Below are 20,414 nucleotides of genomic sequence, written 5' to 3'. Positions count from 1 at the left end.
AAGATATTGTAATTAAGTCTACATTTGGTCAGTGGCAGACACGATTTCTTTAAGACTGCAAGGGAAGCTCAGCTTCCCATATAATTGTCAAAAAATGAATGGTCAAATATATGTACTATTATGTTAACATTTTATTGACTAAAAATGCGTTAAACACGTTCATCTCGAACGAATTTTTTTTCGTTCAGAATCAGCTACTTAGGCTGGCTGACTCGAATTCCTTCTCATTCACTCCCGTAGCGTACAGTGCATTACTCTGTTGAAGCCCAGCGTCCATTGACTTCAATGGGGCTGCTTTAAACAGTTTTTTTCAGTGCTTAGAAACAAGACGGTCATTGGATAATGCTGCGATTATGTGCCGCCCACGGACGCTCAGCGTCTCTGGGATGAATGGAGGAGTGGGCTGGCCCGGACTCCGAGCGTCTGCGTTTTGATTGGAGGGTCTGTCATCTCTTTTTAATCCACTTTTATGTCCTAAAACGGTCATTTTTTGGGGTCGACAGCTTATAAAAACGTATTTCTTGTTTTTTTTTTAGCTTGTTTGCTATACACATTGTCAAATATCAGCTTTTAGACATTGTTTTTATTTTTATTTTTATAAATCATAAATGACAAGGAGGCGGCAGCTTCTCGCAATGCAAAGAGACGGTTGGTGTAGGCGTGGGCGTGGTCTTCAGATTATGACGCGTATCACTCTGTGTCTCCATTTCCAACTCAGTCCCATCGCGGATTTTGCATGTGTAGTCGAAAGACAAACTGCCGCAACCTTCATCGTATATTTCACACAATTTCACACCACATTCATTGTTTCAGTTTAACATAATTCCCACATTTCCTCGCGTTGAGTTAAATATATATATATATATATATATTAGATCGTTTGTTCATTAATTAAAGTCACTGGAAAAGACGCCTAGTTGGTAAGACAGGGTTACAGAGCATTTTCTTGAAAAGGAACGTATGGCATAATTTACATATAAATAAATGGACAATTTTTATGATTTAGGCCGAAAATGAGCTTCCCCTCTTTAAAAAATCAGCAGCCGCCACTGGTCAGTGGGGTAATGGTATTTTCTAACATCTTACAGATGTGAGAGTAAACATATATTTTAATAATTTCCGAACGACTTGGCATGTTTTGTTGAATCAACCCTGATGTTTGTGAGTGTTACCGAAGGAGCTTTTAATTGTTGTAAAAAAATTAAATCCTGCACAAACTTATGCAGTAAGACTAAGATAATTGTAATACAGTTAACTGTTGGGAAGGAGGCGGGAACCGATGAACACTTAACAAACTTTAATCAAAATAAACAAACAATAACACGGAAGTAAAAGACCGGCAGCCCCCTCGCGGTCGACTGCTGGCCACAAGAACATACAAACTTAACAAATGTCCGTGCCCAGTCCTCTCTCATCGTATACTCTGCCATTCATCTCTCAATAAATCTGCTTTAAATCCCCAAAATTGTGTTAAAGTCATTGGTTATTTATATAATTTACTTCAGTACTAAATAAAAAGTATTTTTATGTACAGTGCGATTTTATCAATTGTAATTAGCTTTCCTGTGGCTCAGGGGTAAGAGCATGGCGCTAGCAATGCCAAGGTCATGGGTTCAATCCCTGGGGATTGGACATAGTCAGAAACAAAATGCATAGTACAATGTAATGTACTGTAAGTCACTTTGGATATAAGCGTCTGCCAAATGCATAAATGTAATACTAATACATATTTGATTCAAAAATTATTCCATTATGGGAAAAAAAGCATCTTTAATAATGAACAAATTCATTTTAATAGTCCATATTTTGAAGGAAGATGTGTTTAAATAAAAATATATGTTAACAATCTTAACAATGTGCCGTTTGGACATTGGGAAGTTTGGTCAAATTCAGTATGTCATTGCACAGAATATTGTGTGTTTTAGGTCCAGGTGCATTTTAGGACATAATCACAACATTCCAACTATATCCAATCCTGCGTTGTCACAACATATATGGGAATATACTGTGTAATAGACTGATATTGTGTGTGTGTGTGTGTTTGTGTGTGTGCGCATAGCCTACCTTTAAAACACTTCTATGAAACGTCCTTTGAAGTCATGCTTGCAATTGTCTCCTGGTCAATTTGCTTGTTTATATCTAACTCGGGTCCAATGTAAAAAGGCAAAACTAACGCTTCTGTTATTTGTATTAATTAATATAACCGGTCTGACACCAAACGGTCTGGTGTCATTTCAAAAAATCTGAGATCTCTAACAAACATTCACATTTGCACATTCACTAGCAAACCTCATTTACACTTCGATAGATATGCATGTTTTTAACTAATCAAGTGATGTTGAAATATTTGAAATATAAAGCGTTTTTGGAAATTAGAAACATGAAGAATGGCTCCTTTAAAATCAGATAGATATGTGGTAGCAGACTCCTCTAACTTTAAATAATATTAGATTTAAGGAGTAACCAAAGCAACGTTACAGGGGATTCATGTCATACAATTGATGATTTTATGTGCATTCGTTGAGAATTTGAATGCCTTATCTTGACTTTGCATGTAGTATTTTACCAGTTGAGCTATAGGAAAACCATTTAAATGTGTGTGGAATATTTGAATTTCACACAATGTATTCAATTATTTATTTATAACTTATTCCAGGTTTGTGCAATGTGGATCAGTCTGTGTGTGGGTGTTCCTCTGGGGGTTGGGGGTGGGAGTCAGATTTGCAATGCTAGTTAGACCACCAACACATGCTATTTGGTTGTTAAATCTGACTTCACGCACCACCATATATTGAAGGTCATATACTGTTGCGGGTCCAAACACTCAATAAGATGCTATAGGCAAACAACAAAAAATTATAACATATGCCTAAGCCGAGCTGTAAAACTATCGGAAAACCACGATCCTAACATTTATCTTCGAACCGAAATCCCACATGACCAGTCAGTGATTAATTTTTCATCATTCATTCAAATATTTACGTCGGAGATTCCATAAGCATGAAGACTGTATACTATGAGTAAATACATGCTCCGCTTAAATATGCGATGTGAGTAAACAGCATCAGTAATAGCTGTTTAAGCTGTAACCCCGCTTGACATTAATAGATGCTTGGACCCGGAAACGGTATTTCTTACGTCACCACTTCACAACCGAATACTCTTTCTACATTGCAGGAGTGACCACTGTTCTGACCATGACAACCCTGAGTATCAGCGCCAGAAATTCTCTCCCCAAGGTGGCCTACGCTACAGCCATGGACTGGTTTATTGCCGTTTGCTATGCCTTTGTCTTCTCAGCTCTCATTGAGTTTGCCACGGTAAACTACTTCACAAAGAGGGGATACGCCTGGGATGGGAAAAGTGTGGTGCCAGAAAAGGTAAAGTCATTTCGCATCTCAAATAATAGAGAAAAAAAATGCTAACATTGGTTTCAAATGTTAAAGGTTCTGTGTGTAAGTTTCAGAGGCTACTATTGGCGGTGTAGGAAATTGCAACCTACAGCTCCTCTACCCCCCTCTCCCTCCCATTAGAGAAGCTACGGTTAGCGTCACAGGGCAAAAGGGTTCCGTAAATGATAGCAGCCTTTATCGGTGGTGTTGATAATTGCAATCTACGTCTCACAGGCGAACAATAGACCGAAGCTACGGACACAGGACAGAGATGTCGTCGTCTGAGACAGCAGAGAGTAACCTTTGCAAGTCAAGTGACGAGGTTAATTTACAAAGAAAAATAAATAAATTAAGTTGACTTATTTCATTAGTTACTCTAATCGTTATAGTGAATATTATTGTTACTTGTTTAGCATTGTGTCAGTGATGTATTCGCATATTTTGCATAGCATTTTTTGGCACGGTTACTTTGATCGTAACTTACTGCCTTTTGAAACCGCTTGCTAATGCTAAAGGCGTGTAATCTAACCGCGAAAGTCTTAGCAGACGTTTGGCATCACCCCAATTGATCAATTGTATCTTCTCAAATCTTCGTTGACACTGTATTGCTGATAAACTATGCAACTTGGAAGTTTGGATTTTATCCTATCAATTATTAAATTACACATTTGTATGCACAGAAGCTAAGCAGTATTATAATATAATTTAAACCCGATTTATGCAAATTATGATTGTAAAAATGATTTCTAACTTGATTTGCACACGGCCATGCAAAAAGGAATTGTAGTACAAAAAGTGCTAAAAAACAAGGAAAAACTCACTTGATGCTAATGCTCATATATTAGCTAAAGCTATCAAACAAACACCTCACTTATATAGCGGAAATTAGACAAACTTGCCGGTCCAGCAGAAAGCTGGCAACTTCGGCATCGCTTAGCAAACCCTTGTCCTGCTTCAGTGCCCTCAATTTGGGAAAAGCCACGCCGATGTTTATTCAGGTTTTCTGCCGTTTTTGTCTCGACTTCGCCTTGCTGCATCTAATTTTCTCTTTTTTGAACGAACAGATTGACGCTCTATCGGCTCTTGTGCAGATATGTGTGGTCCGCCATTATCGCAAATTTTGCTTCTTACTGCAACAAAGAACCGTTTATATTTCTAATAAAAAAAAACGACAAGTAAATGCTGTTATTGTTCTTCCGCTAATCCTTCAATGTAGTCGTTTTGCAAGCTGCCTCAAAACACAGCCGAAGAAGAAGAACTAGTCCCGTGCATCCTCCGTTTTACGAAATGCGCTTAGTTTGTCCGTGTAGTGCTACTATAGAAACATGGCTGTGCACATTGATAAATTACATGAAAGGGTGTGCCCGCGGTGTATATACATAAAATGGCTCATTGTAAGGTAATATAAACATTTCGGTTCATTTTGTAAGGTATTTCTTCACCCCTCACAACATAGTTTTGTATTATATATAACATTTTGGTGAATAAATCCTTCAAAATCCAACACCCTGTACCTTTAAAGGGTTGGCTGGTAAAAATAATCAGATATTATTGACTCACCCTCATGTCCTTTCCTATTTTGAAGTGTGTTTCAACATTGTTTCCTTTACTCAAGAATAGATTTCATATAATCAAAAATAAATTTTAATATTCTATTAAACTTGTTTACTGTATGTGACTTAATGTATGTGATTATTTGATACTTCCAAGGACTCACAAAGCAATATGATAGCTTTGTGTGATGAATATGCCGTCGTTATTTGCTGAAAATCTTTGTTGTATCTACATTTACATGTGTCCAAACATGACACCTTTAAAACATGGCACTAGCCTTGTGACAGTGTCTGTAAAATATTTTTTATTATTATTGATTGAAATGTAACACCTTTCATTTTGTATTTAATGCAATTGGTTTGAGAGATACAGTGAATTGGAAGATTTTCAGCGAATACTGACTGTCTATTCAAAAATATCATATAACTTCAAAATGTTTGGATTTTAATATTTTGTTTGTCCTAAAACTCATCACCCACTTCCATTTCAGAGAAAAATACATCTCTGAGATTGTTAAACATATCTAATTTTATGTTCCACAGAATAAAAATGGTGATACAGGCTCAGAAAGACATGAGGGCCGTATGAGATAAATTACATAGTAATGACTGAATTTTAATTGTGGGAGAACTATTCATGTGTGTTGGAAGCAAATGCTTTTCGAACAATTTCTTTAAAAAATAAAGTGAGTTATGTAGCTGCAGAATCCTACATTAGTGACATTCAATGGCACATTTTTTTACTTCCTTTGCAGCAAAAGAAGAAGAAGGAGTCCTTAATGAAGAAAAACAACACCTACACTGCTGCAACGGCCACATCTTTTGCTGCCAACATTGCCAGAGACCCTGGTTTGGCAACTATTGCTAAAAGTGCCCCCCCACCCCCAACCGACCCCAAGGAAGAGCCCAAACCCAAACCACCTGAGGCGAAGAAGACCTTCAACAGCGTGAGCAAGATTGATAGGATTGCCAGAATAGCGTTCCCGCTGCTCTTCGGAACCTTTAACCTGGTGTACTGGGCAACTTACTTAAATAAAAAGCCCAAAATACAGGGTGCCCTACAACCCCACTAATTCTACCCCTTTTGTTTTTCTTTCATTTGTTTTTGTTTTATTTAAAAAAAACAAAAAAAAACTATTTGTCTCAGTTTTGTTTCAATGATAGTCAATCTCCCATTTTGAAATTTGTGTCATAAAATGTAACTTATCTTCCTAAATGAATAAGAGATAAGGTCTGCATTATGAACAAAAGAAAGGGAGCTCTTACTATACTGTACACACAGACACAATATATCATACTAGAGAAAATGCTTATCTGCAAACACGTAGAATAATAGTTAATAAAAGCTCCCTTGTATTTCTCAAAGGAATAGTTGACCAAATGATTTTCGACCCTTATGTCATTCTAAACCTGTATACTGCTATCTTTCAATGGGAAACACAAGAAGAATTTGGAAGAAATAAACGGCATACAGGCATTCCATTTTCAAATTTTTTTTAGGAGCATCATTATTCACAATTAATGATGGATTAAAAAACCTGTCCAAAGGTTCTTTTTTAATAGGCACAAATTAACAGCATACTGTTTTTTAATGACATGGAGGTCAATGACAGAATCTGTGGCAAACTAATTTGTTGTGGCTTCGTAATATGTTTCACTCACCATTCAATTAATATTTTGCATTATGAGTTTATGTATTTAGATGATTCTGTTTGCATGGGGGAAGTTTCTTACCCGTTTCTGTACCCAGTCAACAGCTTGATTTAAACAATGCTACCTACAATCACAGTCATGTGATGACGTACACTGCACTTTCTTTGGTCTATGTTCTGGATATTATTTTATTCTATATTATAATAGGGTTCCATTAACAGCAATAAACGTCTTGGTGGGAAAAAGAAAAATAATAATTTACTCATAGAAATAAAAAAGTAGAGAAATTCATAAAGATTATTGTGTATATCTTATCTTACTATTTATTTAGTTTCATGTAAATATAAAAAGTGTTAGAGATGTCAATATAATTTTGAGCTTTGCTAAATGTAACTACAAGGTACAAACTCAGTGCTTAAATGAGAGACAGAGAGAGAGAGAGAGAGAGAGAGAGAGAGAGAGAGAGAGATTATTGTGTTTCAAGTTGTGTGACACATTGAGAGGATTCGGGGTGTGTATATATATATATATATATATATATATATATATAATCTCTTTTTTGATCCACTAGACAGTAGTTTTGGATTCAACTTTTGATGGCAAATATACATAAATGAAAAGTAGTATATTTGTGCATTTGCAGACTTACATTTTGGAAGATGGACTACAGTAGATACTTAGAAAGAATGTAAACTATTGTCTTGATGTTGGAATGCGATTTTATATTTAGCATTAAATAACTCTTTATTCTGTATGTTGGTTAATGGTTATTGTGACATAAGGGATATAAAAATGCCACTAGGGTTCTACAGTATGTGCTGCTATCCACATAGCGTCACATTTGAGTTAGAGAGTCAAAGAAGAGTGCCTTGCAAGCTTCATAGGTACTTATAAGGCACTCTCATTCAAATACTTGCTTGTTGGGTTTATCTGGATAACTTTTCAAAGACATCACTAGTATCAGCCACACTGCCTTTTGTCTCACATGCCATTAGAAAGTAAACATATTCATTACAGACATCTTTGTGACTGCTTGCTGATGAAAACTAGGAAAATGTGTCTAGATATTAGCCATGTAGGCGAATACACTGTTCTACACATAATGTCTTGTAGTGCTATAACAATGCCAAATTTCTTTGTTTGTGGCATGATGTCAGTCGCTCTATAAGCACCTGTCGAAAAGAAACCAAACTTGTAAAGAATATCCTCTCTATTTTTGGACTCAGACTGACAAAAGGTTTCCCCTCAAATGAGGAGCTTTGACATATGTTACTTGGATGTAGCATTATAGATTAGCCAGGGCTTTTTTGCGATCGAAATGAAATTTCAAGTTACCTTTATGTATGCCTAAAATATTTGAAGCTTTTGTCCTGTAGTTGACAGTATTTCTAAGATTTTGTTACAGTTTCAGTGCTAAGTAGCCTTTTATTCTTTTTGAAAATAATAAACACAAAATATTGAAACTGATGTCTTTAAGACATTCTATTAGAGAAGGACGTTTCTGGGGCACTATCTTATCTATACGGTACAGAAAAAAAGTTAAATAACCCTGTTTATTTGATTTGGTCAAATGACAAGTTGCTTTGAGAAATGTGTGAACAATAGAGTATGGATTCAGCTGGAGGCAGTACAATTGCGAGTTTATTGAGATTATAACTCCTTACCTTTTATTAATGTGTAATATCATGTTGAAAATGTATAAATAGATACATAGCTACAATAAGCTGCAGTTGAAAATTTCCAAAACGATTTTTGTTCTAGAGACAACATATTATATTTGCACCAACCTCTTGTTATGCATTTTGCACCAAATAGACATATTTTACATTTCTGTATTCAGCTTTGTGCTATGCAAGGATAGCTGTGAATCACATTACTTAGCCTCTCACTTTTTTCAGTGTCTTGAACATTTGAACATATTGTAAAATCTTACTAAGCTTTGGGGTTTTTGCTTAAACAAAACCTGACATTTTTCTTTGAGATGGGTAATACAGATGGCATGGCAATAAAATAAAGACTGATTTGAAATAAAAATTTAGTTAATTTACAATTTTTTCCACAAAAATTAATTCACTAATTCTTAAATGATCAAATAATATTTTGATGCATCTAATTGATTAATCATCTATGTTATGTATTTGTGAAGCATTTGAAATTTGTGCTATGTCAGATGACCACTTCAAATACATACTATTGTGATAGTGATCTGTTTTCATTTTGGAAATGTGCCATGGGCAAAAACAAACAATTAATAATTTAAACAAATTTATGCTCGATAAAAAAAATATATATTTAGGAGTATATGGCAGACACAATCAGAAACACAAAGTGCAGAGGTAGAATATGATTTATGCTGTTCTGTACACCTGATTGTCTTTGTAAATGTTTGCTTTCTTAATGTCATGGCCCTGTAGAAAATTGAAAAAAAAATAAAAGACAAATAAATTGAATAATGTTCAATTTTATTCATGTTTGTCATTTGTTGTTTACTCTTTGAATAAGCCCCTTAATGTCATTAAGACCCTTCCACAAAGCAAATATATTTTTTGTGTATATAAACTGTCAATGTATTAAATATTTCAATAAATAACTGAAAATATATAGAATGATACATTATTACTATATTAAAATAAGACAATATAATGAATAATACATAATGAATTACCGCTTTTCAAATATTGAAAATATTAGTACTTCATTTCAATGTATGTAAACATATTATTTAATATATTGGCATATATTTTTGTTTTGTAAAGATTGTCTTGAGTAACAGATACTCATCATTTAAATACTGCTGTGAAATTGTTTATCTAGTTTAATTTGAAGAACATGTTAAGTCATCCTGTCAAATGTATATAATTTCACTGTTCAATCAAATTTCCAGTGAGGACGACGCAATCCAATGTAATACTGTATCCGGTCTATATGGAATATTGACATGAATTTTGGAAGAAGAAAGTCTTCAAGTTTACAAATGTATGCATGTGTGTCTGGCACAAGGCAGAACATGCTATAATCTCTCTGGACAGTACCCTTTCAGTCAACCAGACAGAAAACTATGTAATCCTTGTGCATTGAACCAAAAACAACCTTTTATGTGCAATACAGAAACTGCAGAAAACATCCTCAAAGGGACAGGCAAAGATAAACATTATTTAATATTGCACATTAGACATTTGCTACATTAGTAGCCAAACAACATTGGCCCCCAATTACATGCAGACAAAACCTATTTACAAAATACAAATATAAATATTTATCAAAATATACTTTACGTCTGAAAATGGTTCATGCACTAATTTACTACAGTAATAAATGGCTGGAATACATTACAAGACTTTTCATATCTGAACAGATTTTTTAAAACTTTACATAAATTTTAAGTTTCAGACTAACTGATCAAATCTGCAGACTGGTACAGACATCATTGGTGATGGTGGTCTAGTGGGTTAAACCACTGAACTGTTAAATCAAAGGTTGCTGGTTCGATCCCAGCAGCCACCACCAGTGTGTCCTTGAGCAAGACACTTTACTCCATGTTGCTCTAGGGGGATTGTCCCTGTAATAAGTGCACTGTAAGTCGCTTTGGATAAAAGTGTCTGCCAAATGACTAAATGTAAATGTAAATGTTTTTGCAACAAGTCCAGGATGAAAATCTGTGCACAATCTGAGCATAAGTGTTGTAGTGTATTTTACTTAAGGAGAGTGCTGTTCTCTACTTCTCTCACATGCATCTCACTCATAAACACACAGATAACTCTTATATTAATTTACAGAGCATTACAAAATAAAGGGCATCTGATCAGGTGTTCAGGTTTTCACCATAACGATAGTTGGACTATTTATCAGTGTTATCAGAAATATGTACTGTCATCAATAGAAACACTTTAATACACAACTTGCACCATATAGAGTTTAATTTATTGAATGCAACATATCACAATATATTGTATGGACAGGAATACAACAAACCACTCATTCTGTTGTAAAAACATATAAACCAATTATTTTCATTAAAAGGTAGGTCACCACATTCTCAGAACAACTAGATACAACCTGTAGCGAGGAATGCGTGACGGGAGCCGTGGGGCGGCGCCTGTGGCGTGAGTGATAGTGGAAATTAGCTGTGCGCGCACCGGTCCCGCATCTCCCACGGAGGAGTTCGCAAACCCGGGCCCGGACATGTGTTTTAAATTTGTATGTGTGTTCTTTTGGCCGGCAGTCGACCGTGAGGTGGCTGCCGGCATTTTTGGATTGGATTGGATTGGATACAATTTATTGTCATTACACATATACAAGTACAGTGTAACGAAATGGATTTAAGAAGAAAAATACAGTATAACATGAGGAAAGTGGTAAGAAAAACAGATAAACATAATACACCATAGACAAGACTTGCAACAGGGTAAAATAATCCAGCTCCGGCAAGCAGCCATCCGGTCCAGTGCCATTACGGCACCATTCACAGACCCGCTTGTCAGGCTGGCGGTTCAAAGCTACGGAGGCGTGGGATCGGGTGAGGGCAATGTCTGTATGTGTGTGTGATAGTTCTGAGTCTTTAGAGTGGGGGAGGAATGCAAGGAACGCGTCTCACTGCAGTGCTCTCACAGGGTTGATTTCCAACTGCGGCCTTGTCCATGGCCATTGCTGGATCCGGGGAGCCGAAAAAGATAAGATTGCGATTGTTTAGTCGGGAAACCGTATACCAAATGTCACAGCAACCCTCATTGTCGATTGTCAATTCTGATCTCCTATACCATCAGTTTTCTTTCCGTAGCTGTTAAGATCTCCCTGATAACAACCATATTTTCTTAATAGTCTCAGCCTCAATGCTGACCGCTCTTCCCACAGCTTCAATCAATACAGGCAGCCTTGTGAGGCTTTGGACAGCTGTTTCCGTTTTATGAATTCTTTGATAACCCAGGGCAAAGCCTAATCCAATCAGCACAAGACCTGTTAAAATGGTTCAGAATAGATAAATATCTTCGATGTCCTCGAAGGAAAGAGTCGCCAGACACACGACCCGCCATCTCTCCCACGCGTCCATCGTGTAGCTAGCTGCGAACGTTCCGTCAGGTTCCCCCAAACCCAAGCTTCTCGCTGAGAAAATGGTGTCAATTGCGTTGAGAGACCAGTTGATCAGATCCATAATTTTCCAAGTTTGGAGAGCAGTGCAGAGAGAGTCTCTCAATAGATGAGATGAGACGAGACAAGAGACAAAAGCAGGGAAAATAAGGGCAAGGACGGGGAGTGAAAAATGGCAGCCCCACAGGCACACCCCGTGGCCCAGCATTACACTCCATAGTCCACAATGGCAAAGGAAAGGGGCGGGTCCTTGACCATGACGCACCCCAGGACGCTCAACCAACCAGGTATATAGTAAAGCGAGGCAGCAATTCATTTCATCCATATTTAATGCTTGTGATGCATTTCGCATAACAAGCATCACTACATTAACACGTTTTACTATGACATTAACATGCCTCAACATGAGAAGCTAACACATTTGCATAATGCTAGCATGTCTAGTTCTTGTGTTTTCCAAAACAAGGAAGGCCTGGTGACCGTGCCATTCCTTGATGCCATTCGTCCTCTTGCAACATGCCTTTCTGGCTTACATAAGAGCTGGTCCAATATTTCTCCAGCAGCATTAGTACTGGCAGGTTCTAACTAGTCTAGGTTCATTCTAGTCAGAACGGGCTTGTAGTAGAGTAGGCGGGGCGAGACCGTGGTTCGAGTCCGGTGAGTAATTGTGAATGAGCGCCAGCTGTGCGCACACCGGGCTCCAATCACGTAGGAGATAGGGAGCATATAAAAGGAACGAGCGACAGGACCGTCGAAGAGAGAAGACCGGGCCCGAGCTTGTGTTATGGTTATGGTTGTGTTTGTATTTATGTTTATGTTTTGTTCGCCGGCGGTCATCCGTGAGGGGCCGCCGGCTGTTATATTACTTTATTAAATGTTTAAAATGTCTTCCGGTTCCCGACTCCTTCCTTCCCTACTTGAATTTTATTACATTGGTGCCGAAACCCGGGAGGAAGGAGAGACATGCTGTTGGAGAGTCCTCGCCGCCAAGTGGCCTCGCGGTGCCGGAGAGTTCGGGCAGCGCGGACGAAGGGCGTCCGAAGCTGTGGCTCTAGGGAAACGGAAGTGCACAGCGCGGCCACCGTCAAAGCTTCGGTGAAACGGCAACCTTTTCTGCCGTGCCCCTGGGTCGAGGTGGGGTGCCTTTTGTCCAAGCGGGAGCGGGGGAGTTGCCGCCGTCTGCCAGAGGCCGGAGCCTGCGTCTGTCCCCCGACGGGGAGGAGCAGGGGGCGGAAGTGCCGAGTGCGGCCAGTGCCTGCCAGAGGCCGGAGCCTGCGTCCGTCCGCCCGAGGGGGAGGAGCAGGGGACGGGGAACCCGCCCCGACTCCCAGATAAAGGAGGAGCCACCGTCGACCCGTCCACCGAAGCCCCAGGGCCACCGCAAGGCACCGCGAAAGAGTACTCCGTCTCCGTTGTCTCGTCTCGTCGCTGCAAGCCCCCCACCCCATCCCCCTTGAGGGAGCTTGCACTTTATTAAATGTTTAAAATGTCTTCTGGTCCCCGACTCCTTCCTTCCCTACTTGAATTTTATTACAGGGCTCATTTGGTGGTAAGCCTTGAAAGGATGCCATGTTTACTGCTTCGTGGATTCATAGCAACTATTTACATGTAATTTCATTGGCTTAGAAATCTTCCAAAAGTGAGTGATGATGAACAAAAGACTAGACAGCAGGCTATATGTAAGCTGAGCAGTTGCTATTTAGGATGAATGTTAGGATTGGAAGTAGAATGCATAAACTCCCAGAGAGCAAGAGAAAATGTTGAATATTATTTTAAATTATTATTGTCCTAATCTGTTTGTTATTCTATTTGTTTTTAGAGTATACTGATGTATAAGTCCTAAAGAGGTGTCACTTACAAATACTGAATATGATTGGCATCACCATTAAGGCAGAGATTGAGGTTGCTGGCCTAACTTAAATAGTCAAGGTATAGCATCTATGCCTTCCTTCCAACAGACGAACACTCATTCCTATTTAGTCAACCTAAATGGACCTTGTGGAGAAAGCATTACCTGTCCCCAAAACATGATTATAGGCATATATATGAGGCCAAAAATGGCAAAAGACAAAGACCTGGCCTAGTCTATTTTATAAAGTTCAGTAAGAGTGACTCACAAAAGTAATCTATTTGTATCTTCTCAATGTTTTGAAAACAGGCACCATGTGTTAGAGAGAGAGAGTTCTTTTCTTTGGCACACACACTCAGTCTTATAATGCTAAGTCATTTCAAGGAAAAGCTATCTGTTTTTCAATGTGGCAAACAAGATCTTAACATTCAGATATTGTCCCACTCTACACAATGAACCTTAGCACACATTAGAAGAAAGACGAGGAGAGAGATGGAGAGCGGATAGAGGCAGTAGGAGAAAAGGAAAATATAGCTGCATTCATATAGTAGCACAGCTCTTAGGAGTGCTTAATATGATTATGTTAAAACACATTTGGGTTATGAAAAAGACGGACAGTTGCATTCTATAACCAAAGTGGCCATACATTTTTGAGGCTCTCAACCAGATTACATTTGACAACAAGCTGTTTGTCACATGATTGATGAACTTACTACATGTCATAAGGTGCTCGCTTTGCAAGTTATTCTTTACTGTCATTCTCTAATGTTAGAGCTGACAAGTTCCATTAGGGAAATACAAGAGTATTGTGTTAGAAGTGTACTGTGTCAGAAAGATAAATACAAATCTACTGGTGGGGAGGAGGGTATAAAGCCAAACTGAACATGACCAACATTTTTTAAATATGATTATATGAATATCATTTTCTTAAGAGAAATTAGTGTAATAAATAATTTGTCAGCAAACTTCTGTTTATTTTTATTAAACTCAATGGAAAGTTGCCATCAATATTAATATTTGAATATGTAGTTAATAGTGTCAATATTTGGTATTGGTTATATCTTCGCTTATGAAAATAACCAAGTTTTTTGTGGGACAATTGTAGTAACCATTTTTGTATTGATTACTTATGGCAAAACCATGGCTTTACTACAGTAACCATCGTTTTACTATGGTTCTTACAAAACGTGGTTTTCATAACCATAGTTATCTTGTGGTAACCATGGTTCCCCTTCAGTCGGTCTCTCAACGCTGTGTTGAGAGACAGACTGGGGTTTGATCTTGAGAACCTATCATCTCCGAGATAAATTTACAACGCCAATGGGCTTGGCGAACGGCTTGCAGCTGTGTTCTTGGGTATGAAAGACTCATCCTTGAGTCTGACGGGCACGACACCTGTACTACACATTGGGGTTTCAGCATGCAGTGGCACGGCTTGTAGATTATGTGTTGCAGTCACAGTCTGCTACGTTCTCTGGAATGTTGCAGCAACCCCGTCTGCTTCCTGAGCTTGACTGCCGCTTCGGCGAGGTCGACCACTTCAGCGAGCGGCGGGGGTGACTGGGGATTCCCGTGGATGTCACTCCACCAGCTTCAGCTCAAGGATCATCCATGTCCCGGCTTGGACCTGGACCTCGCTCACCTGGCTCGTCCCCGATGGGCAGTGGGGTACCGTCCCATAGCGGGCAGACTTGACAACGTGATGGGATGAACTTCTGTCATAACATCGGGCAGCTACCTCCTGTCCTCAGGTCCAAGAGGAGGCGATGCAGAGATGACGGCCGTGCTTCCCCGGGCGGCTGCGAGCGTCGAGTTGAAGTGGCCCCGCCCTCCCCGAACGCTCGTGGCTGACCTGTATGTGCATGAAGAGCTCAAAGACGTGGAATATGCCATTCGCCATTCGAGGCATGTTCCTGTCTGAAGGGCTCAGGGAGCTGTTATTTACCTGGACGGTGAAGCAGATGAGGGATATGTTGACCCCCGTGTGGACTAGCACTCGTGGTGCACCGCGGACGCTGTCACTTGGAGGGGTTGACTAAGTCTCCCTTCATGTAAGCTCTTTGACACTCGTGTCGAGGATTTATGATGCTGTGGGTTAAATTGCTTCCGCCCTCCATGCTATGGCGGTCAATCAGACCCAAAATGCTATACCGACCCATTGGGTCATATGCCAAATCGTTTTGATCTGGTTGATGGCAAGGCTGACCCGGCTGCGCACCGCCACAGGCCTCGCGCCCCGTGCGACAGAGGTCATGGCGAGTGCCCTGGGTCGGAGGATGTCCATGATTGTGGTTCAAGGAAACACCTGTGGCTCAATCTCGTATGATGACGCTCAGACTGTCCGCCTTCTAGGTCATCTCGCAAGAAGGGTTATATTGTGACACCGTGGATATTCTCCGTGGTGAAGAAACGGTGAAGTAAAGCGTCCCTCAGACCTCACTGCTCTGTCACAGCTCCCCCGGAACGATTCCCCTGACGAAGACCTTCTCGCAGGGGAAGGACATGGTTTGGCACCCAAAGCCGGGCCTCTGGAATCTCCATGCCTGGCCCCCGGACGGGACGAGCAGACCCTAAGTGGCTTGCCGCCGGCGGTCAGAGACCGTCCTGCAGGCTAAAGCCCCCACCACTAGCCGTGTGTATGCCTATAAGTGGCGCCTCTTCTAGTCCTGGTGTTCTTCCCACGGGGAGAACCCACAGAGTTGCTTGATCTGGTCAGTGTTGACCTTCTTACAGAGACTAGAGAGTAATCTCTCCCCATCCACGTTGAGAGTGTATGTAGCCGCTATTGACGCTCATCACAATCTCCTGGAGGGTAAGACTCTTGGTCGACCTCGGCCGCACTCTGTGCCCTCTTAGGACCAAAAATGGCCCTTTTCGAGCACCTCAGAAATGCCTCTCTTACTCATCTAATGATGAAGACCGCGCTCCTGATGGCGCTCGCCTTTACAAGAGGGTAAGGGACCTCCAGCACTCTTTGTGTCCCATGGGTGCCTAGAATTTGGGCAGTAACTCTCACATACGTGTCCAAGGTTCCCACCACTCCCTTCAGGGACCAAGTGGTGAACCTGCCGGCGTTCCCCTCTGGGGAGAAAGACCGGACCTCCAACATGCTATGTCCAGCGCACTGCGCCTCTACATGAACCGCACAAAGAGTCTTATAAGCTCTGAGCATTTCTTTTTCTGGCAGTGAGAGCCCACCCCAAGTATGGCCACTCATGGGCACTGGCACAAGGCGCCTCTCTGGCAGACATATGCTGCGGGTTCGGCTACGCCCAGCACCTTCGCAAGGTTTTACAACCTCCGAGTGGAACCAGTGTCAACCAATGTCTTACACCCACCGTATAGGACAGGCATCTGGCCTGGGCGTACACCTGTAAAAACGCCATCTCCCCTCATCAGGTGAGTCCAGTGCGCTATATAGCCTCCCTACTTCCCCCTAAGGGTGAAATATCGCCATTACATCCATCACTAAGCATTAGCATTCTGGTAACAGACCAGGAGGAGCGGTCTATACAATAATAAAAATATACATATATATATATATATATATATATATATATATAATTTTTTTGTTGTTTAGCTGACACTATTTTGTTCCCATAAATTAATGTTTCTCTGTTGTGTTTGAGGTGCTCTTTCAATTAATTTCAGTTCTTCCGGCTTAACTGTAGATGGTAGTCTCCCAAACTCCCTCGTATCATCTATTTGTCTCTGTGTTTTCTAGCTCTAGGATTAGTAGATTTCTGTGTAAGACTGTGATCTCCTTTTTCCTTGCTCTGGTTTTACTTCAGAAATAAGGGCATATTGTATGGCTTGGCGGACAGCCGCATAAGCCTAATTTTCCCAGTCCTTACCAGGACCTCCTCATGAAGTAAGGTTGTTCACAAGGACTCGACTCTGTGGGCATCAGCAAATGATTTCTACTCAACATTATAGTGGCATAAACGACAGTAAATTTACCCCAGTCAACTAATACAGTACATTGGGTTACATGATAATGTTATGCTAGGACCCTAATTTAGTCTTGCAAGTCCAGATAAAAAATATTTCTTGACGATAAATTGTTTGATTTATCCAACCATTTTTTCTTATTAATTAGCTACTTGCCTCTGTCCACTCGCCTAATTGCATAGTCATACTGTCCACGTTTGTTAAGTGCAAAATATGTATCCAGGAATAAACAACTAAAGTGCTACATCTGGGAAAATTCAACACCCTGTAGAATACTTAAATTGCTTGCTTCTTTAAAAAACGAGGGGATTGGTTTGTGTCTCTTGGTTGCCTTTAAGTGTTAGTTATCCAGTCCATGTTTTTCAGTACAGAAAATCACCAGCTCAGTCATAGACGATGGCATATGATCACTATGGTTACCATTACTACAAGCACAATTGAGGCAGTTTACAGCTCCTCATAGGACCCCAGGGGCATACACAGAGAGCACAGAGAACGTGAACGTCGGTCGCATCAGCATCGTTTGTGTTCACTGACGACAGAACATCGTGTTGTGAGAACTTGGGTAAAAAGTAATGGGGACCGGCACATTATTATTGTGGATCAGCCTGTGTCTGCGCCGACCCGATTCTGAAGCATTGACAGCAAAATAATTAACGAGCAACAGGCCTGTCTTAGGCTAATATACATAACGGAAACCCTGATTAATCCTCACTTTTACTTATGTTTGTCACCTTTCGCAGGGACAATGAGGCGATTGTGGCTAAAAGGGATACAGCTACGGCCAGAAGGGATTCAAAATCTTTCCATAAAATTACAATAAATTACAATACCTAATGCCTACACTTACCCCAACCCTAAACCTAACCTTACAATAAGAAAAATAGTAAGTAACTGTTTTCAGCGTGAAAAAAATATATGTTATTGAAGTGCACATGCCCCTCATCCCTTCTGGTCAAATACAGTGACTGTGACGGATCTTGCATTTGGTACAGTTGTAGGCAAAGACTAATTTGTTAAGTGCTTCGTTCAAATTTGATTTCTCTTTCTCCATCAGTGAATTGAGCTTCTGGAATGTTGTACCTCTCCACCTGACTTTTGAATGGTAAGGGGTTGTTAACAAATCAAATAGACAAGTCGAATGAAGTTATTGATGACCACAAGGGCATTTTTGTATCCTACTTTGCACTTAGGAAATTAGGAAATAAGAGTGCCATCCCTTTTCCATACACATACAAATGATAAAGAATGGGGTTAACACACTTTGTAGAAGGGCTTTGGAACTTGATGTAGGTTGTACATCCGAGACGTAGGGTACGTCCTAGACACAGGGGTACTGTAGTTCAAGGATATATTCGTATTTGTAGTCTTTGCACAGACAATATTGTTTTCAGATTTCAAGAAAGCTTGGCACTCTTCCCTCAACATCTGTTTCACTTATTGTTGTTGTTGAGCCAAATAAGTGATTATTGTTGACAGGTGGGTTCCACAGGCTGACTTCCTCATTTGTCCCTGCTCACAGATTCGGTTTCCATTTGGGAGAAAAAGGCAAATTATTTCTTGCAGCTGGTGGCTGCTGAATTGTCCACTTGATCAACATAAAGTCATTGATACGTATTTTTAGCTGAGATAACAAGTCATGTTTGACTGATTAGGTTGGCATTTTATTGGGGACAGGTTCACCTAGCTGTGTGCCATTAACAATGACTTGGCGTTCAGTTTTCTGTTTGTTCTGCCCCTCTGCCTGATGAAAGCAAGCCACATCTAGTTTTTCCAGTAATATTTCATCATAATCTTAGGGTCAGAAAGATATGGCAGTAAGTCGCTCTGAATGATGTTATTTTGCAACCCAGTTAGGACTGAATGCTGAAACATGTTCTGATCTAAAAAAGATACTGATGTGTCTCAATGTAGGAAATATTGTACCAACTGTCTTTTTAAGATGGCTATGGAGTTGGATCCCAGGCATAATTGATGAGTGAGTCTTGAATCATGGTCTATGATATCCGGTTCAGAATACTCATTGCTCAGCCCACTTTGTTGAGCCAGACTAGAAAATTACCTTATTAGTCACTTTGGTTCACAAAAATAAACAAATCTACAGTGCAATGCAATGTACATCACTTTGAATAAAAGCGTCTTATTATACACTATGTATAATACTTTATTAAGTTATGCATGTATTAGAAACGTATAGATGCAAAAATTGTAAAAATTAAAGTGTCGGAAAAAAGATGCATTCTGCACCTGAAGTATTCTACCAATCACTATACACTAGTTAACTGCCAATCATAGCACACCTTGCATTTCTGAACGATGAGCTTTGTAAAAAATCAGTCAGTATGGATGCACTGTGTATAGCTCCTCATATCAGTGTAAGCAGTCTTTCTTGAATGGGAACCATATGAAGTCCACACAAACAGCTGTTAAGGTTGAAAGACCAGTTTCAATGCAGCAGTATGAAGGTTGCGCAGACCGGTCGGCATATCTCAGTGTGCTTTCAAAACGTACACTGATGTCAGACATTAGCCGATCAGTCTGCATCATTTCAAGAAGTCAAACATACCTAATGCAAAGTCAGAAGACACATCCAGTATTTTGTGAGTATCGGTACTATAGGATCGTACACTTTTTTAATCATTATATATTAGATCAAATGAAGTTTAATTGAATGGAGGCCTAATTAGCTTTCCTGTGGTTCAGTGGCCCTAGCAACGCAACGCAAAGGTCATGGGTTTGATCTCAGGGGGGAGGTAAGCCACGTTTGCTGTATCTGCCACTGGAATGTGCAGGTAAGAGCAGAGTAAATTTTCTGTTAGTTTCCTCAAACGACAACGTGCATAATTTCTCTAATAGTTCCTCCTGCAGGCTTTGAAGCATGCCCATTCTCTAAATTCTTTCTTTCTCTTTTTTTGCATTGTTTAGCAGAGT

The 20,414-nt window shown here is 39.9% G+C and overlaps 1 protein-coding gene across 6 annotated transcripts in view; it reads left to right on the top strand.

Annotated features, from left to right (window-relative positions):
• gabra1 (gamma-aminobutyric acid type A receptor subunit alpha1) overlaps nucleotides 1–9,063 on the top strand; it is a 29,977-nt gene extending 20,914 nt beyond the window's left edge. For all 6 annotated transcript variants that reach the window (XM_056731561.1, XM_056731556.1, XM_056731562.1 and 3 more), the window contains 2 exons: nucleotides 3,178–3,380; nucleotides 5,701–9,063. In XM_056731561.1, coding sequence (XP_056587539.1) covers nucleotides 3,178–3,380; nucleotides 5,701–6,018 — 521 coding nt within the window. In that variant the 3' untranslated portion in view covers nucleotides 6,019–9,063. The remainder of the gene's footprint in view (nucleotides 1–3,177; nucleotides 3,381–5,700) is intronic.
• Nucleotides 9,064–20,414: the final 11,351 nt, after the last annotated feature.

Source organism: Triplophysa dalaica, chromosome 19, assembly GCF_015846415.1.
Source record: "Triplophysa dalaica isolate WHDGS20190420 chromosome 19, ASM1584641v1, whole genome shotgun sequence".
Classification (NCBI taxonomy): Eukaryota; Metazoa; Chordata; class Actinopteri; order Cypriniformes; family Nemacheilidae; genus Triplophysa; species Triplophysa dalaica.
Note: the sequence above shows the minus strand (reverse complement) of the source record. Positions and strands in the feature narration are given on the sequence as shown.